Source organism: Salmo trutta, chromosome 27 (genome assembly GCF_901001165.1).
Source record: "Salmo trutta chromosome 27, fSalTru1.1, whole genome shotgun sequence".
NCBI classification, from domain to species: domain Eukaryota; kingdom Metazoa; phylum Chordata; class Actinopteri; order Salmoniformes; family Salmonidae; genus Salmo; species Salmo trutta.
This window is the reverse complement of record NC_042983.1, coordinates 45,218,981-45,236,479: the sequence shown is the minus strand read 5'-3', so window position 1 is coordinate 45,236,479 and position 17,499 is coordinate 45,218,981. Positions and strand designations below refer to the sequence as shown.

At 41.7% G+C, this 17,499-nt stretch overlaps 1 protein-coding gene across 3 annotated transcripts in view; it reads right to left on the bottom strand.

Moving 5' to 3' along the window:
- Window positions 1-17,499, bottom strand: part of LOC115165060 (AT-rich interactive domain-containing protein 3A) — a 172,736-nt gene that overhangs the window by 15,186 nt on the left and 140,051 nt on the right. For 2 of the 3 annotated variants that reach the window (XM_029718093.1, XM_029718095.1), the window contains 3 exons: window positions 14,173-14,356; window positions 11,695-11,939; window positions 904-1,215 (listed from right to left, as the gene is read on the bottom strand). In XM_029718093.1, coding sequence (XP_029573953.1) covers window positions 904-1,215; window positions 11,695-11,939; window positions 14,173-14,356 — 741 coding nt within the window. The remainder of the gene's footprint in view (window positions 1-903; window positions 1,216-11,694; window positions 11,940-14,172; window positions 14,357-17,499) is intronic. The other variant, XM_029718094.1, reaches the window with a different exon arrangement.

Here is a 17,499-nt window from a genome sequence, read left to right as displayed (position 1 = left end):
TGGCCAGGTCGCAATTGTAAATGAGAACTTGTTCTCAACTTGCCTACCTGGTTAAATAAAGGTGAAAATAAATATAAAATATATATATAAATAAATCACTCAGTTAAAGACGTCCTACACCTCCAACTCACTCAAAGATACGCAACAAAAATGAGTCAAGGATACGGTGTTATTTTTTGGTTTATTTAACAACCGCAGATGAAAAATGTGGGTTTAGCTTAATATTAAGCAGGTGGATTTAGGGTGTGTTACAGAACACACTGGATTCTGGGTAGGGCGTTATCTCTAAATTACACTCACTGATCTCCAAGTGCTCCTCTGTGTGTTTTGAAATGATCCATGCGTGTGTCACAGTTACACATCATAATTACAGCACTGTAAGGACCTACTAACAGATAGACATGTGTTCACATTAATAACGTAACTGTGTTGCTTTATCCACAATTAATAATGTAACTGTGTTGCTTTATCCACAATTAATAATGTAACTGTGCTGCTTTATCCACAATTAATAATGTAACTGTGCTGTTTTATCCACAATTAATATGTAACTGTGTTGCTTTATCCACAATTAATATGTAACTGTGTTGCTTTATCCACAATTAATATGTAACTGTGTTGCTTTATCCACAATTAATATGTAACTGTGTTGCTTTATCCACAATTAATATGTAACTGTGTTGCTTTATCCACAATTAATATGTAACTGTGTTGCTTTATCCACAATTAATAATGTAACTGTGCTGTTTTATCCACAATTAATATGTAACTGTGTTGCTTTATCCACAATTAGTAATGTAACTGTGTTGCTTTGTCTCATCGCTCAGCCTCTCAGCCATATAGATACCAATACACATGTAATTTAATAATATGCGTTTGAAAGTTAATAAAGTGTTATATTACCTCTCATCCTCTCACCTCTGTTGTTAAACTTGATGTTCATGGGCAGCTGCGTTGCCATGGCGAGGAGGTTCCGCTGCAGCGCATGCTGCATGAGCCTCTGTTGATCCATCCTCTTCTTCTCTGGCGGCTCCCCGCTCTCCGGTTTCTCCCTCAGCTGCTCCAACGCTGCAGCCTGCACCGCCGCTGCAGCCGCCTGTCCTGCAGCCGCCTGAGCCGCTATGGCCTGAGCTGCCGCCGCCCCGTGGTGCCCTCCCAGAGACATGGGCATCTCCCCAACACGGCCCGGCAGACATCCCGACATCAGGTCATCCTCTGAGGGGACACAAAATTAAAAAAATATATACTTTATTGATTTACTGTCCATTTTTTTCTATCATTCAGATCTCAGGAATTCGTCTTTTGTTTTCAACCCCAGAATGAGCATTCTGTAGGCATTGACACGGTCACAAACTGCTTATGAATGGCAGTAGAAGTGATTATGGATGTCAGTAGAAGTGATTATGGATGGCAGTAGAAGTGATTATGGATGGCAGTAGAAGTGATTATGGATGGCAGTAGAAGTGATTATGGATGGCAGTAGAAGTGATTATGGATGGCAGTAGAAGTGATTATGGATGGCAGTAGAAGTGATTATGGATGGCAGTAGAAGTGATTATGGATGGCAGTAGAAGTGATTATGGATGGCAGTAGAAGTGATTATGGATGGCAGTAGAAGTGATTATGGGTGGCAGTAGAAGTGATTATGGATGGCAGTAAGTAGAAGTGATTATGGATGGCAGTAGAAGTGCTTATGGATGGCAGTAGAAGTGATTATGGATGGCAGTAGAAGTGATTATGGATGGCAGTAGAAGTGATTATGGATGGCAGTAGAAGTGATTATGGATGGCAGTAGAAGTGATTATGGATGCAGTAGAAGTGATTATGGATGGCAGTAGAAGTGATTATGGATGGCAGTAGAAGTGATTATGGATGGCAGTAGAAGTGATTATGGATGGCAGTAGAAGTGATTATGGATGGCAGTAGAAGTGCTTATGGATGGCAGTAGAAGTGATTATGGATGGCAGTAGAAGTGATTATGGATGGCAGTAGAAGTGATTATGGATGGCAGTAGAAGTGATTATGGATGGCAGTAGAAGTGATTATGGATGGCAGTAGAAGTGCTTATGGATGGCAGTAGAAGTGATTATGGATGGCAGTAGAAGTGATTATGGATGGCAGTAGAAGTGATTATGGATGGCAGTAGAAGTGATTATGGATGGCAGTAGAAGTGATTATGGATGGCAGTAGAAGTGATTATGGATGGCAGTAGAAGTGATTATGGATGGCAGTAAGTAGAAATGATTATGGATGGCAGTAAGTAGAAGTGATTATGGATGGCAGTAGAAGTGATTATGGATGGCAGTAGAAGTGCTTATGGATGGCAGTAGAAGTGATTATGGATGGCAGTAGAAGTGATTATGGATGGCAGTAGAAGTGATTATGGATGGCAGTAGAAGTGCTTATGGATGGCAGTAAGTAGAAGTGATTATGGATGGCAGTAGAAGTGATTATGGATGGCAGTAGAAGTGATTATGGATGGCAGTAGAAGTGATTATGGATGGCAGTAGAAGTGATTATGGATGGCAGTAGAAGTGATTATGGATGGCAGTAGAAGTGATTATGGATGGCAGTAAGTAGAAGTGATTATGGATGGCAGTAGAAGTGATTATGGATGGCAGTAGAAGTGATTATGGATGGCAGTAGAAATGATTATGGATGGCAGTAGAAGTGATTATGGATGGCAGTAGAAGTGATTGTGGATGGCAGTAGAAGTGATGATGGATGGCAGTAGAAGTGATTACCCCCTCTCGCACCAGGGTCAGTGAACTCTCAAATGTTGTTTTTTGCCATCATTGTAAGCCTGCCAAACACACTATACACTACATTTATTAAACATAAGAATTAATGAGAGTTTTTGTCACAACCAGGCTCGTGGGAAGTGACAAAGAGCTCTTATAGGACCAGGGCACAAATAATAATATAATAATAATCAATCATTTTGCTCTTTATTTAACCATCTTACATATAAAACCTTATTTGTTCATTGAAAATTGTGAATAACTCACCACAGGTTAATGAGAAGGGTGTGCTTGAAAGGATGCACATGACTCTGCAATGTAGGGTTGTATTGGAGCCAATGGCATCGCACGGCGCGAAATACAAAACCAACTAAAATATACATTTCAATTTTCTCAAACAATCAACTATTTTACACCATTTTAAAGATAAGACTCTCGTTAATCTAACCACATTGTCCGATTTCAAAAAGGCTTTACAGCGAAAGCAAAACATTAGATTATGTTAGGAGAGTACATAGACACAAATAATCACACAGCCATTTTCCAAGCAAGCATATATGTCACATAAACCCAAACCACAGCTAAATGCAGCACTAACCTTTGATGATCTTCATCAGATGACACTCCTAGGACATTATGTTATACAATACATGCGTGCTTTGTTCAATCAAGTGCATATTTATATCAAAAACCAGCTTTTTACATTATCATGTGATGTTCAGAACTAGCATACCCACCGAAAACTTCCGGTGAATTTACTAAATTGCTCATGATAAACGTTGACAAAATACATAACAATTATTTTAAGAATTATAGATACAGAACTCCTTTATGCAAACGCTATGTCAGATTTTAAAATAGCTTTTCGGCGAAAGCACATTTTGCAATATTTTGAGTACATAGCTCGGCCATCACAGGCTAGCTATTTTGACACAAACCAAGTTTGGGGCTCACTAAACTCAGAATTACTATTAGAAAAATTGGATTACCTTTGCTGTTCTTCGTCAGAATGCACTCCCAGGACTTCTACTTCAACAACAAATGTTGTTTTGGTTCCAAATAATCCATAGTTATATCCAAATACCTCCGTTTTGTTTGTGCGTTCAGGTCACTATCCGAAGGGTAATGCGCGAGCGCATTTCGTGACAAAAAATGTCAAAATATTCCATTACCGTACTTAGAAGCATGTAAAACGCTGTGTAAAATCAATTTTTATGCTATTTTTCTCGTAAAATAGCGATAATATTCCAACTGGGCAACGTTGTATTCATTCAAAGGCTGAAAGAAAAAAATGGAGAAATCTCGTGAACACGCATCTCAGTCTCACTGTCCCCAGGCTGACCACTTACAAACTCTGCTGCTGTACTTTGCCCAGAGACAGCAGACACCCCATTCCACTTTCTGGCGGCTTTAGAGAGCCAATGGAAGCCTTAGAAAGTGTCACGTTACAGCACAGATGCTGTAATGTTGATAGAGATGCAACAGAAGGACAACAAATTGTCAGACAGGGCACTTCCTGAATGGAATCTTCTCAGGTTTTGGCCTGCCACATGAGTTCTGTTATACTCACAGACACCATTCAAACAGTTTTAGAAACTTTAGAGTGTTTTCTATCCAAATCTACTAATTATATGCATATTCTAGTTAATGGGCAGGAGTAGTAACCAGATTAAATCGGTACGTTTTTTATCCGGCCGTGAAAATACTGCCCCCTATCCCAAAGAAGTTAACAGCACGATTTGCCAAGGCAGGACACTCTGAGCGCAGCCCAATCCAGAAATCTGGCAACGGCTTCTGATTAAATTACATTTTCACAGAACCGTTTGTTGCAATTTCGATGAGGCTCTCTTGTTCAGATATCGGTAAGTGGACTGGAAGCAGGACATGAAAGGGATAATGAATCCAGTTGTTTGTGTCGTCCGTTTCGGGAAAGTACCTGCGTAATCGTGCACCCAACTCACTCAGGTGCTTTGCTGTATCACATTTGACATTGTCCGTAAGCTTGAGTTCATTTGCACACAAAAAATCATACAATGATGGAAAGACCTGTGTGTTGTCCTTGTTAATGCATATAGAGAAGAGCTCCAACTTCTTAATCATAGCCTCAATTTTGTCCCGCACATTGAATATAGTTGCAGAGAGTCCCTGTAATCCTAGATTCAGATCACCCAGATCGGCCAGTCGTGTGAGAAACTTGTCATCATGCAAGCGGTCAGACAAGTGAAAATTATGGTCAGTTAACAAAACTTTGAGCTCGTCTCTCAATGAAAAAAAATGTGTCAATACTTTGCCCCTTGATAACCAGCGCACTTCTTTATGTTGTAAAAGCGTTACATGGTCGCTGCCCATATCATTGCATAGTGCAGAAAATACACGAGAGTTCAGGGGCCTTTTGCTTTAATAAAGTTAACCATTTTCACTGTAGTGTCCAAAACATCTTTCAAGCTGTCAGGCATTCCCTTGGCAGCGAGAGCCTCTCGGTGGATGCTGCAGTGTACCCAGGTGGCGTCGGGAGTAACTGCTTGCACACGTGTTACCACTCCACTATGTCTCCCTGTCATGGCTTTTGCGCCATCAGTACAGATACCAACACATCTTGATCACCATAGTTAATTTGATGTCACAAAGCTGTCCAGTACTTTAACAATATCTTCTCCTGTTGTCCTGGTTTCCAGTGGTTTGCAGAAGAGGATGTCTTCCTTAATTGACCCCCCATCAACATAACGGACATATACCAGGAGCTGTGCCAGGCCCGTCACGTCTGTTGACGCATAGAATTCACTGGCTTGTATGCGAAGCAGTAATTGTTTCAAAACATCTCCTGCCACGTCACTGATGCATCGTGAAACGGCGTTGTTTGATGAAGTCATTGTCTCTATAGTTTTTTGGGCCTTTTCCCCCAGCATTGTCCCAGCCATATCCGCAGCAGCAGGAAGATTTAAGTCCTCCACAATAGTATGGGGGTTTGCCTGTCCTAGCCACTCTGTAGCTCACCATATAAGACGATTCTAGCCCCTTCTTATTAATGGTATCTGTTGCTTTTATACATGTCTTACTACTCGAAAGTCGTCTTAATTGTCGCTCAAAAAAACTCCCGTGGCTTATTTTTCAAATTGGCATGTTTTGTTTCTAAATGTCGGTGCAAGAGTGAAGGTTTCATCGAGTTGTGAGATAGTACTTTTGCACATATAACACACTGTGGCCAAGGAAAGGCACTACTCCCAATATAAGTGAACCCCCAAATCAATGTCGTTCTCATCATATTTGCACCTTTTCGATGGTCCAACGTCCCTGTCTGTTGTTCGGTGCTTTCCCGGGTAAGGGGGCACTAGCTCTTCGGCTGCATCAGATTCACAACTGTCAGTGTCCATTCTAGCTGGGCTAACAACACATGTAGAATTACTGATGCTATCATTGGATGTGCTCGTGGAAGCAGAACAACTTGTGTCGTTGACAGGTGCAGGTGTAGTACTGCTGGTAGTAGCAGGTGTAGTACTGCTGGTAGTAGCAGGTGTAGTACTGCTGGTAGTAGCAGTACTACCAGTAGAGCTGGTATGTGTCTCTATGGACGCTGGCCTTACTTTTTTGAACCATTTTTCAATTTTCGAGCAAACGGAATGAGCAACAGCTACATTTGGCTACATACAGAACGTTAATGGAATTCCCGCAAGAGAGTAACAGTTAATGTGGCGGCAGCGTAGCCTAGTGGTTAGAGTGTTAGACTAGTAACCGAAAGGTTGCAAGTTCGAATACCCAAGGTACAAATCTGTTGTTCTGCACCTGAACAAGGCAGTTAAACTGCTGTCATTGAAAATAAGAATTTGTTCTTAACTGACTTGCCTAGTTACATAAATAAAAATGTGCTTGGATGTTAATTATTTCACTAGGCTACCTGTATTTGACATTGTGTTGTTATTTCGCTGAACACTAGATGGTTGAATTTTATTTTTGGCAGTGAAACGAGGCGACTCAGGTGAGAGAAAAACAATTTGAAAATGTGAAGAATAGATTTTTTGTAAAAATATTATTTGTATTTTATTATAAAAATAAATAAATGTGAATAAAAAACTTATTTGGCGTACCGCCGACGGCATTGTGCGTACCCCCAGTTTGGAAATACCTGCTCTAGGGCAACAGTGTCTAGATGGAATTTGTATTTGTGGTCCTGGCAACTGGACCTCTTTTGGAACTCCATTATTTTTGTCTTAATGAGATTTACTGTCAGGGCCCAGGTCTGTCAGGGCCCAGGTCTGGCAGAATCTGTGCAGAAGATCTAGGTGCTGCTGTAGGCCCTCCTTGGTTGGGATCAGAAGCACCAGATAATCAGAAAACAGTAGACATTTGACTTCAGATTCTAGTAGGGTGAGGCCGGGTGCTGCAGACTGTTCTAGTGCCCTCGCCAATTCGTTGATATATATATGTTGAAGAGGGTGGGGCTTAAGCTGCATCCCTGTCTCACCCCACGGCCCGTGGAAAGAAATGTGTGTTTCTTTGCTAATTTTAACCGCACACTTGTTGTTTGTGTACATGGATTTTATAATGTCGTATGTTTTTTCCCCAACACCACTTTCCATCAATTTGTATAGCAGACCCTCATGCCAAATTGTGTCAAAAGCTTTTTTGAAGTCAACAAAGCATGAGAAGACTTTGCCTTTGTTTTGGTTTGTTTGTTTGTCAATTAGGGTGTGCAGGGTGAATACGTGGTCTGTCGTATGGTCATTTGGTAAAAAGCCAATTTGATATTTGCTCAGTACATTGTTTTCACTGAGGAAATGTCTGCTGTTAATGATAATGCAGAAGATTTTCCCAAAGGTTGCTGTTGACGCATATCCCACGGTAGTTATTGTGGTCAAATTTGTATCCACTTTTGTGGATTGGGGTAATCAGTCCTTGGTTCCAAATATCGGAGAAGATGCCAGAGCCAAGGATGATGTTAATCAGTTTAAGTATAGCCAATAGGAATTTGTGATCTGTATATTTGATCATTTCATGTAGAATACCACCTTTTTGGGTTGGAGGGTTTGTATTTTGTCCTGTAGTTCATTCAATGTAATTTGATAATTCTCTCTCTCTCTCTCTCTCTCTCTCTCTCTCTCTCTCTCTCTCTCTCTCCCTTTCCCTCTCTCCCTCTCTCCCTCTCTCCCTCTCCCTCCTCTGTGATGCAGCGAGGAAATTGGCAGCAGGGCATCGTGGGTATGAGGAAGTCCTGCAAGATGTTTCCTCTTCCAAGCGATGACCAGACTGCCCACAGGTTTTGTGTGAGTGAATGGACGGCAGTGTGTCTTGGTGGGGAGCAGTGATTGTGAAATCATTAAACCCATGAAAACAACTTCTCCTTCTGTGGTAGGTGTTATCACGCAATCTTGTCTCTCAAATAGATATTGCAGTACATTAAATCTTGCTTTGTGTTAGTGAGAAATATCTGTTGATGGAAGAGGAACTGAATGGTGTGGCAGCACTATGAGGTATAATAAAGAACTGAATGGTGTGGCAGCACTATGAGGTATAATAAAGAACTGAATGGTGTGGCAGCACTATGAGGTATAATAAAGAACTGGATGGTGTGGCAGCACTATGAGGTATAATAAAGAACTGAATGGTGTGGCAGCACTATGAGGTATAATAAAGAACTGAATGGTGTGGCAGCACTATGAGGTATAATAAAGAACTGAATGGTGTGGCAGCACTATGAGGTATAATAAAGAACTGAATGGTGTGGCAGCACTATGAGGTATAATAAAGAACTGAATGGTGTGGCAGCACTATGAGGTATAATAAAGAACTGGATGGTGTGGCAGCACTATGAGGTATAATAAAGAACTGGATGGTGTGGCAGCACTATGAGGTATAATAAAGAACTGGATGGTGTGGCAGCACTATGAGGTATAATAAAGAACTGGATGGTGTGGCAGCACTATGAGGTATAATAAAGAACTGGATGGTGTGGCAGCACTATGAGGTATAATAAAGAACTGGATGGTGTGGCAGCACTATGAGGTATAATAAAGAACTGGATGGTGTGGCAGCACTATGAGGTATAATAAAGAACTGGATGGTGTGGCAGCACTATGAGGTATAATAAAGAACTGGATGGTGTGGCAGCACTATGAGGTATAATAAAGAACTGGATGGTGTGGCAGCACTATGAGGTATAATAAAGAACTGGATGGTGTGGCAGCACTATGAGGTATAATAAAGAACTGAATGGTGTGGCAGCACTATGAGGTATAATAAAGAACTGAATGGTGTGGCAGCACTATGAGGTATAATAAAGAACTGGATGGTGTGGCAGCACTAAGGTATAATAAAGAACTGGATGGTGTGGCAGCACTATGAGGTAAAATAAAGAACTGAATGGTGTGGCAGCACTATGAGGTATAATAAAGAACTGGATGGTGTGGCAGCACTATGAGGTATAATAAAGAACTGGATGGTGTGGCAGCACTATGAGGTATAATAAAGAACTGGATGGTGTGGCAGCACTATGAGGTATAATAAAGAACTGGATGGTGTGGCAGCACTATGAGGTAAAATAAAGAACTGGATGGTGTGGCAGCACTATGAGGTATAATAAAGAACTGGATGGTGTGGCAGCACTATGAGGTATAATAAAGAACTGGATGGTGTGGCAGCACTATGAGGTATAATAAAGAACTGGATGGTGTGGCAGCACTATGAGGTATAATAAAGAACTGAATGGTGTGGCAGCACTATGAGGTATAATAAAGAACTGAATGGTGTGGCAGCACTATGAGGTATAATAAAGAACTGGATGGTGTGGCAGCACTATGAGGTATAATAAAGAACTGGATGGTGTGGCAGCACTATGAGGTATAATAAAGAACTGGATGGTGTGGCAGCACTATGAGGTATAATAAAGAACTGGATGGTGTGGCAGCACTATGAGGTATAATAAAGAACTGGATGGTGTGGCAGCACTATGAGGTATAATAAAGAACTGAATGGTGTGGCAGCACTATGAGGTATAATAAAGAACTGGATGGTGTGGCAGCACTATGAGGTATAATAAAGAACTGGATGGTGTGGCAGCACTATGAGGTATAATAAAGAACTGAATGGTGTGGCAGCACTATGAGGTATAATAAAGAAGTAAAATGCTGTTTTGAGTGGAGGGGGGGTCATGCTGAATGAATCCCAGACAAACCGCAACATTTATTTTTTGTCATTCTACAGTGAGGGAAAAAAGTATTTGATCCCCTGCTGATTTTGTACGTTTGCCCAATGACAAAGAAATGATCAGTCTATAATTTTAATGGTAGGGTTATTTGAACAGTGAGAGACAGAATAACAACAAAAAATCCTGAAAAACGCATGTAAAAAATGATTTGCATTGACCCCTCTGCAAAAGATGACTTAGTACTTGGTGGCAAAATCCTTGTTGGCAATCACAGAGGTCAGACGTTTCTTGTAGTTGGCCACCAGGTTTGCACACACCTCAGGAGGGATTTTGTCCCACTCCTCTTTGCAGATCTTCTCCAAGTCATTAAGGTTTCAAGGCTGACGTTTGGCAACTCGAACCTTCAGCTCCCTCCACAGATTTTCTATGGGATTAAGGTCTGGAGACTGGCTAGGCCACTCCAGGACCTTAATGTGCTTCTTCTTGAGCCACTCCTTTGTTGCCTTGGCCTTGTGTTTTGGGTCATTGTCATGCTGGAATACTCATCCACGACCCATTTTCAATGCCCTGACTGAGGGAAGGAGGTTCTCACCCAAGATTTGACGGTACATGGCCCCGTCCATCGTCCCTTTGATGCGGTGAAGTTGTCCTGTCCCCTTAGCAGAAAAACACCCCCAAAGCATAATGTTTCCACCTCCATGTTTGACGGTGGGGATGGTATTCTTGGGGTCATAGGCAGCATTCCTCCTCCTCCAAACACGGCGAGTTGAGTTGATGCCAAAGAGCTCCATTTTGGTCTCATCTGACCACAACACATTCACCCAGTTGTCCTCTGAATCATTCAGATGTTCATTGGAAAACTTCAGACGGGCATGTATATGTGCTTTCTTGAGTAAGGGGACCTTGCGGGTGCTGCAGGATTTCAGTCCTTCACGGCGTAGTGTGTTACCAATTGTTTTCTTGGTGACTATGGTCCCAGCTGCCTTGAGATCATTGACAAGATCCTCCCGTGTAGTTCTGGGCTGATTCCTCACCATTCTCATGATCATTTTAACTCCACGAGGTGAGATCTTGCATGGAGCTCCAGGCCGAGGGAGATTGACAGTTCTTTTGTGTTTCTTCCATTTGCGAATAATCGCACCAACTGTTGTCACCTTCTCACCAAGCTGCTTGGCGATGGTCTTGTAGCCCATTCCAGCCTTGTGTAGGTCCACAATCTTTTCCCTGACATCCTTGGAGAGCTCTTTGGTCTTGGCCATGGTGGAGAGTTTGGAATCTGATTGATTGATTGCTTCTGTGGACAGGTGTCTTTTATACAGGTAACAAGCTGCGGTTAGGAGCACTCCCTTTAAGAGTGTGCTCCTAATCTCAGCTCGTTACCTGTATAAAAGACACCTGGGAGCCAGAAATGTTTCTGATTGAGAGGGGGTCAAATACTTATTTCCCTCATTAAAATGCAAATCAATTTATAACATTTCTGACATGCGTTTTTCTGGATATTTCTGTTGTTTATCTGTCTCTCACTGTTCAAATAAACCTACCATTAAAATTATAGACTGATCATTTCTTTGTCAGTGGGCAAACGTACAAAATCAGCAGGGGAGCAAATACTTTTTTTCCCTCACTGTATTTCATTCTCTGTATTTAAAATTGCTGCTAATTGAGCCTGGAGTGAACCAACCACATCCATACCAATCAACTACATATAATTTTATTGATGGATCTTTACAGCTACCTTTACCTCTACCGCAGCAGCATAGCAGGCTCTTCTTGTCACACGACAGGAAGCAGGAAGTAAAGTACTCTGTGTCTCACCTTTCTTGACCCTGTGTCCCTGGGTCAGGTGTACTCCGTTGTAGGTGGACATGGCCAGGTGAGACATGCTCATCTTGTTGGAGGTGAGGATGGAGGGGCTCCCGACTGGAGAGTAGTTAAAGATGGCCGACTCGTAGCTCTGACGACGCCCCTCGCGGCGGTTACTGTCGATAGCTGCCTGGAGCTCTCCGGGGGAGCTCAGACCCCTCTTTTCACATTCGTAAGGGTAGAGGTACTTCATATACCTGTAGGGGAACAGGAACAGTATGATGGTGACTGTTAAACAAGGTTACATTATGTCATTTATTACAGATGGTGACTGTTAAACAAGGTTACATTATGTCATTTATTACAGATGGTGACTGTTAAACAAGGTTACATTATGTCATTTATTACAGATTGTGACTGTTAAACAAGGTTACATTATGTCATGTATTACAGATGGTGACTGTTAAACAAGGTTACATTATGTCATTTATTACAGATGGTGACTGTTAAACAAGGTTACATTATGTCATTTATTACAGATGGTGACTGTTAAACAAGGTTACATTATGTCATTTATTACAGATGGTGACTGTTAAACAAGGTTACATTAAGTCATTTATTACAGATGGTGACTGTTAAACAAGGTTACATTATGTCATTTAATACAGATGGTGACTGTTAAGTCATTTATTACAGATGGTGACTGTGATCAGGACTAGGCAGAGTGAAGGGTTGCTGTGTTACCTCTCCGCTGTTCTCCTCTCTCCTGTGATCAGGACTAGACAGAGTGAATCCCACTCTATTCCAACCCCATCATTACCATCCTTCATGCAGGTTAGAATGGCTTTAATGGCAGTAACGCTTACACCGTCAGAGCAGAAAATACATGTTATTGTGCCTATCAATACTCTGCTAAATCCTAATGGCAGCGCTGTACAGCAGTGGTGATTCAATCTGTATTTATGAGAAGAACAGCAGGCCGGGTGGGTGTTAGATAACTTATTGTCACGCCCTGAACGTAGAGATCCTTATTATTCTCTATGTTTGGTTAGGTCAGGGTGTGACTCGGGTGGGGGAAAAGTCTATGTTTTCTATTTCTTTGTGTTTGGCCGAGTGTGGTATCCCAATCAGAGGCAGCTGTCTATCGTTGTCTCTGATTGGAGATCATATATAAAGTTGTCATTTTCCTTTTGGGTTTTTGTGGGGATCTTGTTTTCTGTTTAGTGTCCGTGCCTGACAGAAATGTGCGCTTTCGTTTTCGCCTTTTGGTATTTTGTTTTAAGTGTTTTGTGAATAAAAGAATCATGAACACTTTCCACGCTGCGCTTTGGTCTACTCTTCCTAGCACCAACGAGAGCCGTTTACACTTATATAACATTATTTACAGAATATTATGCTGCCATATTATTCTGAATCAAATGTAGTGTCACGGGGAAAAAAGGTTTCATTTCCTTAACCTGCTTAAGTACCATACACAAGAGACGGCTTTCAATCTGGGAATCAGCTTTGAATCCTTTGAATCTAACACTCACATATTTAACACTCACATATCTAACACTCACATATTTACCACTCACATATTTAACACTCACATATTTAACACTCACATATCTAACACTCACATATTTAACACTAATATATCTTACACTCACATATTTAACACTCACATATTTAACACTCACATATCTAACACTCACATATCTAACACTCATATTTAACACTCACATATTTAACACTCACATATTTAACACTCACATATTTATCAACAGTTATCAACAGCAGGTCATCACCAGTTATCAAGATGCAGGTCAACTCCAGTTATCAACAGCAGGTCATCTCCAGTTATCAACAGCAGGTTATCTCCAGTTATCGACAGCAGGTTATCTCCAGTTATCAACAGCAGGTCATCTCCAGTTATCAACAGCAGGTCATCTCCAGTTATCAAGATGCAGGTCATCTCCAGTTATCAACAGCAGGTTATCTCCAGTTATCAACAGCAGGTCATCTCCAGTTATCAACAGCAGGTCATCTCCAGTTATCAACAGCAGGTCATCTCCAGTTATCAAGAGCAGGTCATCTCCAGTTATCAAGAGCAGGTCATCTCCAGTTATCACCAGCAATGTCACTCGCTGTGTTAATGTAAGGTGAACCCGTACAGAGCTTCACTCACTGTGTTAATGTAAGGTGTACCCGTACAGAGCTTCACTCACTGTGTTAATGTAAGGTGTACCCATACAGAGCTACACTCACTGTGTTAATGTAAGGTGTACCCGTACAGAGCTTCACTCATTGTGTTAATGTAAGGTGTACCCATACAGAGCTTCACTCACTGTGTTAATGTAAGGTGTACCCGTACAGAGCTTCACTCACTGTGTTAATGTAAGGTGTACCCGTACAGAGCTTCACTCACTGTGTTAATGTAAGGTGTACCCATACAGAGCTTCACTCACTGTGTTAATGTAAGGTGGACCCGTACAGAGCTTCACTCACTGTGTTCGCAGGGTGAATGCTGCACTTGTAATGGAAGTAGGGAGGTTGAGGCCTTTGGTGATCTCTCGCCATATTTTCTTATTGATGACTTCCACTAAACCGCCTTTTTCTGTGACCAGCTTGTAGAGCGTGTACAGATCCAACACCTGCTTGGCCATGATAGGAATACGATTCACTGGAGTCCCTGTCGAGACAAAACACAATATCCACAAATCAATGCTATTAACTTCAGTCCCATCGACAGAGAGGGTTTCCTCGCTAGCTGTGGCTTATAAGGTCAGTCAAACAGCTGACAGCTGGTTTAACAAGACCTAATTACTTTTTGAAAAACTTTTGATACAGTATTTTTATTAAAGAGGCAATCTGTGTTTGCTACATCCTATTTTTGGACTTCATGATACAAGAATATAACTTTTAAATGCCTGAAAACCCAAAATATAAGATTGTTTTACGCAATTGTTTATAAACAAAGTAAATGTAAACACACTGTATAGCTTTAAAACATGGTTATATGTGACAGGCAACGTTTAAATTTTTTTTTTTAAACTTTCTATAAACAACAACGTCAGACTACATTTTGTATTTTTGATACAACACTAAAGAGAGACGTGGCCATATAATTAGGAATTATAATACTAGATCTGGGATGCACCTTATGAAGGGATAGAGGTCAGACATTTTGGTCAGGGAGTTGGTCAATCATGCAAAGGCTGTGATAAGATATTGTGTAAAATAATGCATTTGAAGAATTTATCTACACTGTATGTTTGTTAGCTAGCAAGCCAGTTTTAGAGTAACAATTCCATACATTTTTCTAATGAATTACCAATATGCCAATATTACACCTGGCAACCGTGTCAGCCTGCACTGCGCCCAGACCGCCACAGGAGTCGCTAGTGCGCGATGGGACAAGGACATCCCTGCCGGCCCAAACCCTCCCCTAAACCCAGACGCCGCTGGGCCAAGCTCTCAGTCTCATTGACCACCAAATGTTGCTAAATTTAGATAGCTAGCCACTTAATATAAACTTGTTTTCTCAAAAATTGTATGTTAGCTAGTTAAGTTAACCATGTTATTTAATTCAACTCCCATCTGCTGTCGACATCAGGAAATGATTTGAGAGCACTAGTTAGCTACAAATGTGGTTATCATAGCATTGACTGTATGCTGACAGTGAATTCAGAGCTATTCAGTGGCTAGCTACACTATAAATATAATTTTACCAGATTCCTGTGAAGTAATTGTAATGAAAGTCCACTCATATGCTCAATATTGTATAGTTAAGAACACAAATCAGAACTCTAGTTCACGGTTTACATTTTGATCCAGCTATTAGGGGGGGTCAGGAAATAATCCAGTGCTTGTATTTTGAAGTAGTTTTAATTTTTCACTTGCGCTGCACAGGCTTCTGACTAGAGCGAGAACCAAAGATGGTGGATAAATAAGATAGTTTACTCAGGTCGTTTACCGTTGAGAAAAAAAAATAAAAGAGTCAAGGTTCCTGTCTGTGTAAGTACGTCATTTCCTCTCTAACGAGCTTTTCCCACGGTTTTCTCCATAACATCTGGAATGCTAACGCCAGAGAGGGGAACAACTGGCTCTGGTCTACTTGTTGTCGCATCCCGTTTGCCCCACCAGCTCGGGCCCCCAAATAGAAAACATTTGCCAGTGAGATCTCGCCCTGGGGCAGCCCCGCCGCAAGGCGTGAGCAATAAATAGACCAGAGTGGCCCCCGACCCATCAGAAAAAATAAGGGACTGGGGTGTCTCGCTTTCTCTACTATGTGAGTATAGCTATGACCAGAAGTTACTTTTTTCATAGCAGGTTAGGAGAATCAACATGGAGAATCTACATGGCAGGTTAGGAGAATCAACATGGAGAATCAACATGGAGAATCATCATGGAGAATCAACATGGCAGGTTAGGAGAATCAACATGGAGAATCAACATGGCAGGTTAGGAGAATCAACATGCAGCTTCCCTGTGGTTCAGTTGGTAGAGCACAGTGTTTGCAAAGCCAGCATGGTGTGTTTTTTTTTTTTAAATGCATGAAATGAAATGTATGAAATGTATGTATTCACTACTGTAAGTCGCTCTGGATAAGAGCGTCTGCTAAATGACTAAAATGTAAATGTAATGGAGAATCAACATAGCAGGTTAGGAGAATCAACATGGAGAATCAACATGGCAGGTTAGGAGAATCAACATGGAGAATCAACATGGAGAATCAACATGGCAGGTTAGGAGAATCAACATAGCAGGTTAGGAGAATTAACATAGCAGGTTAGGAGAATCAACATGGCAGGTTAGGATAATCAACATGGCAGGTTAGGAGAATCAACATGGCAGGTTAGGAGAATCAACATGGCAGGTTAGGAGAATTAACATGGCAGGTTAGGAGAATTAACATGGCAGGTTAGGAGAATCAACATGGCAAGTTAGGAGAATCAACATGGCAGGTTAGGAGAATCAACATGGCAGGTTAGGAGAATCAACATGGCAGGATAGGATCAATAACATGGCAGGTTAGGAGAATTAACATGGCAGGTTAGGAGAATTAACATGGCAGGTTAGGAGAATTAACATGGCAGGTTAGGAGAATTAACATGGCAGGTTAGGATCATTAACATGGCAGGTTAGGAGAATTAACATGGCAGGTTAGGATCATTAACATGGCAGGTTAGGAGAATCAACATGGCAGGTTAGGAGAATTAACATGGCAGGATAGGATCATTAACATGGCAGGATAGGATCATTAACATGGCAGGATAGGATCATTAACATGGCAGGATAGGATCATTAACATGGCAGGTTAGGAGAATTAACATGGCAGGTTAGGATCATTAACATGGCAGGATAGGATCATTAACATGGCAGGATAGGATCATTAACATGGCAGGATAGGATCATTAACATGGCAGGTTAGGAGAATTAACATGGCAGGATAGGATCATTAACATGGCAGGATAGGATCATTAACATGGCAGGATATGATCATTAACGTGGCAGGTTAGGAGAATTAACATGGTAGGAAAGGGGGCCTCCCGAGTGGCTCAGTGGTATAAGGCACTGCATGTCAGTGCTAGCTGTGCCACTAGAGATCCTGGTTCGAGTCCAGGCTCTGACGCAGCCGGCTGCGATCGGGAGACCCATGGAGCTGCGCACAATTGGCCCAGCGTCGTCCAGTTTAAGGGAGGGTTTGGGCCGGCAGGGAGATCCTTGTCCCATCGCGCTCTGTCCTATCGCGCTCTGTCCGTCCCATCGCGCTCTGTCCGTCCCATCGCGCTCTGGCTGTCTGGTGGCGTCCTGGCTGTCTGGTGGCGTCCT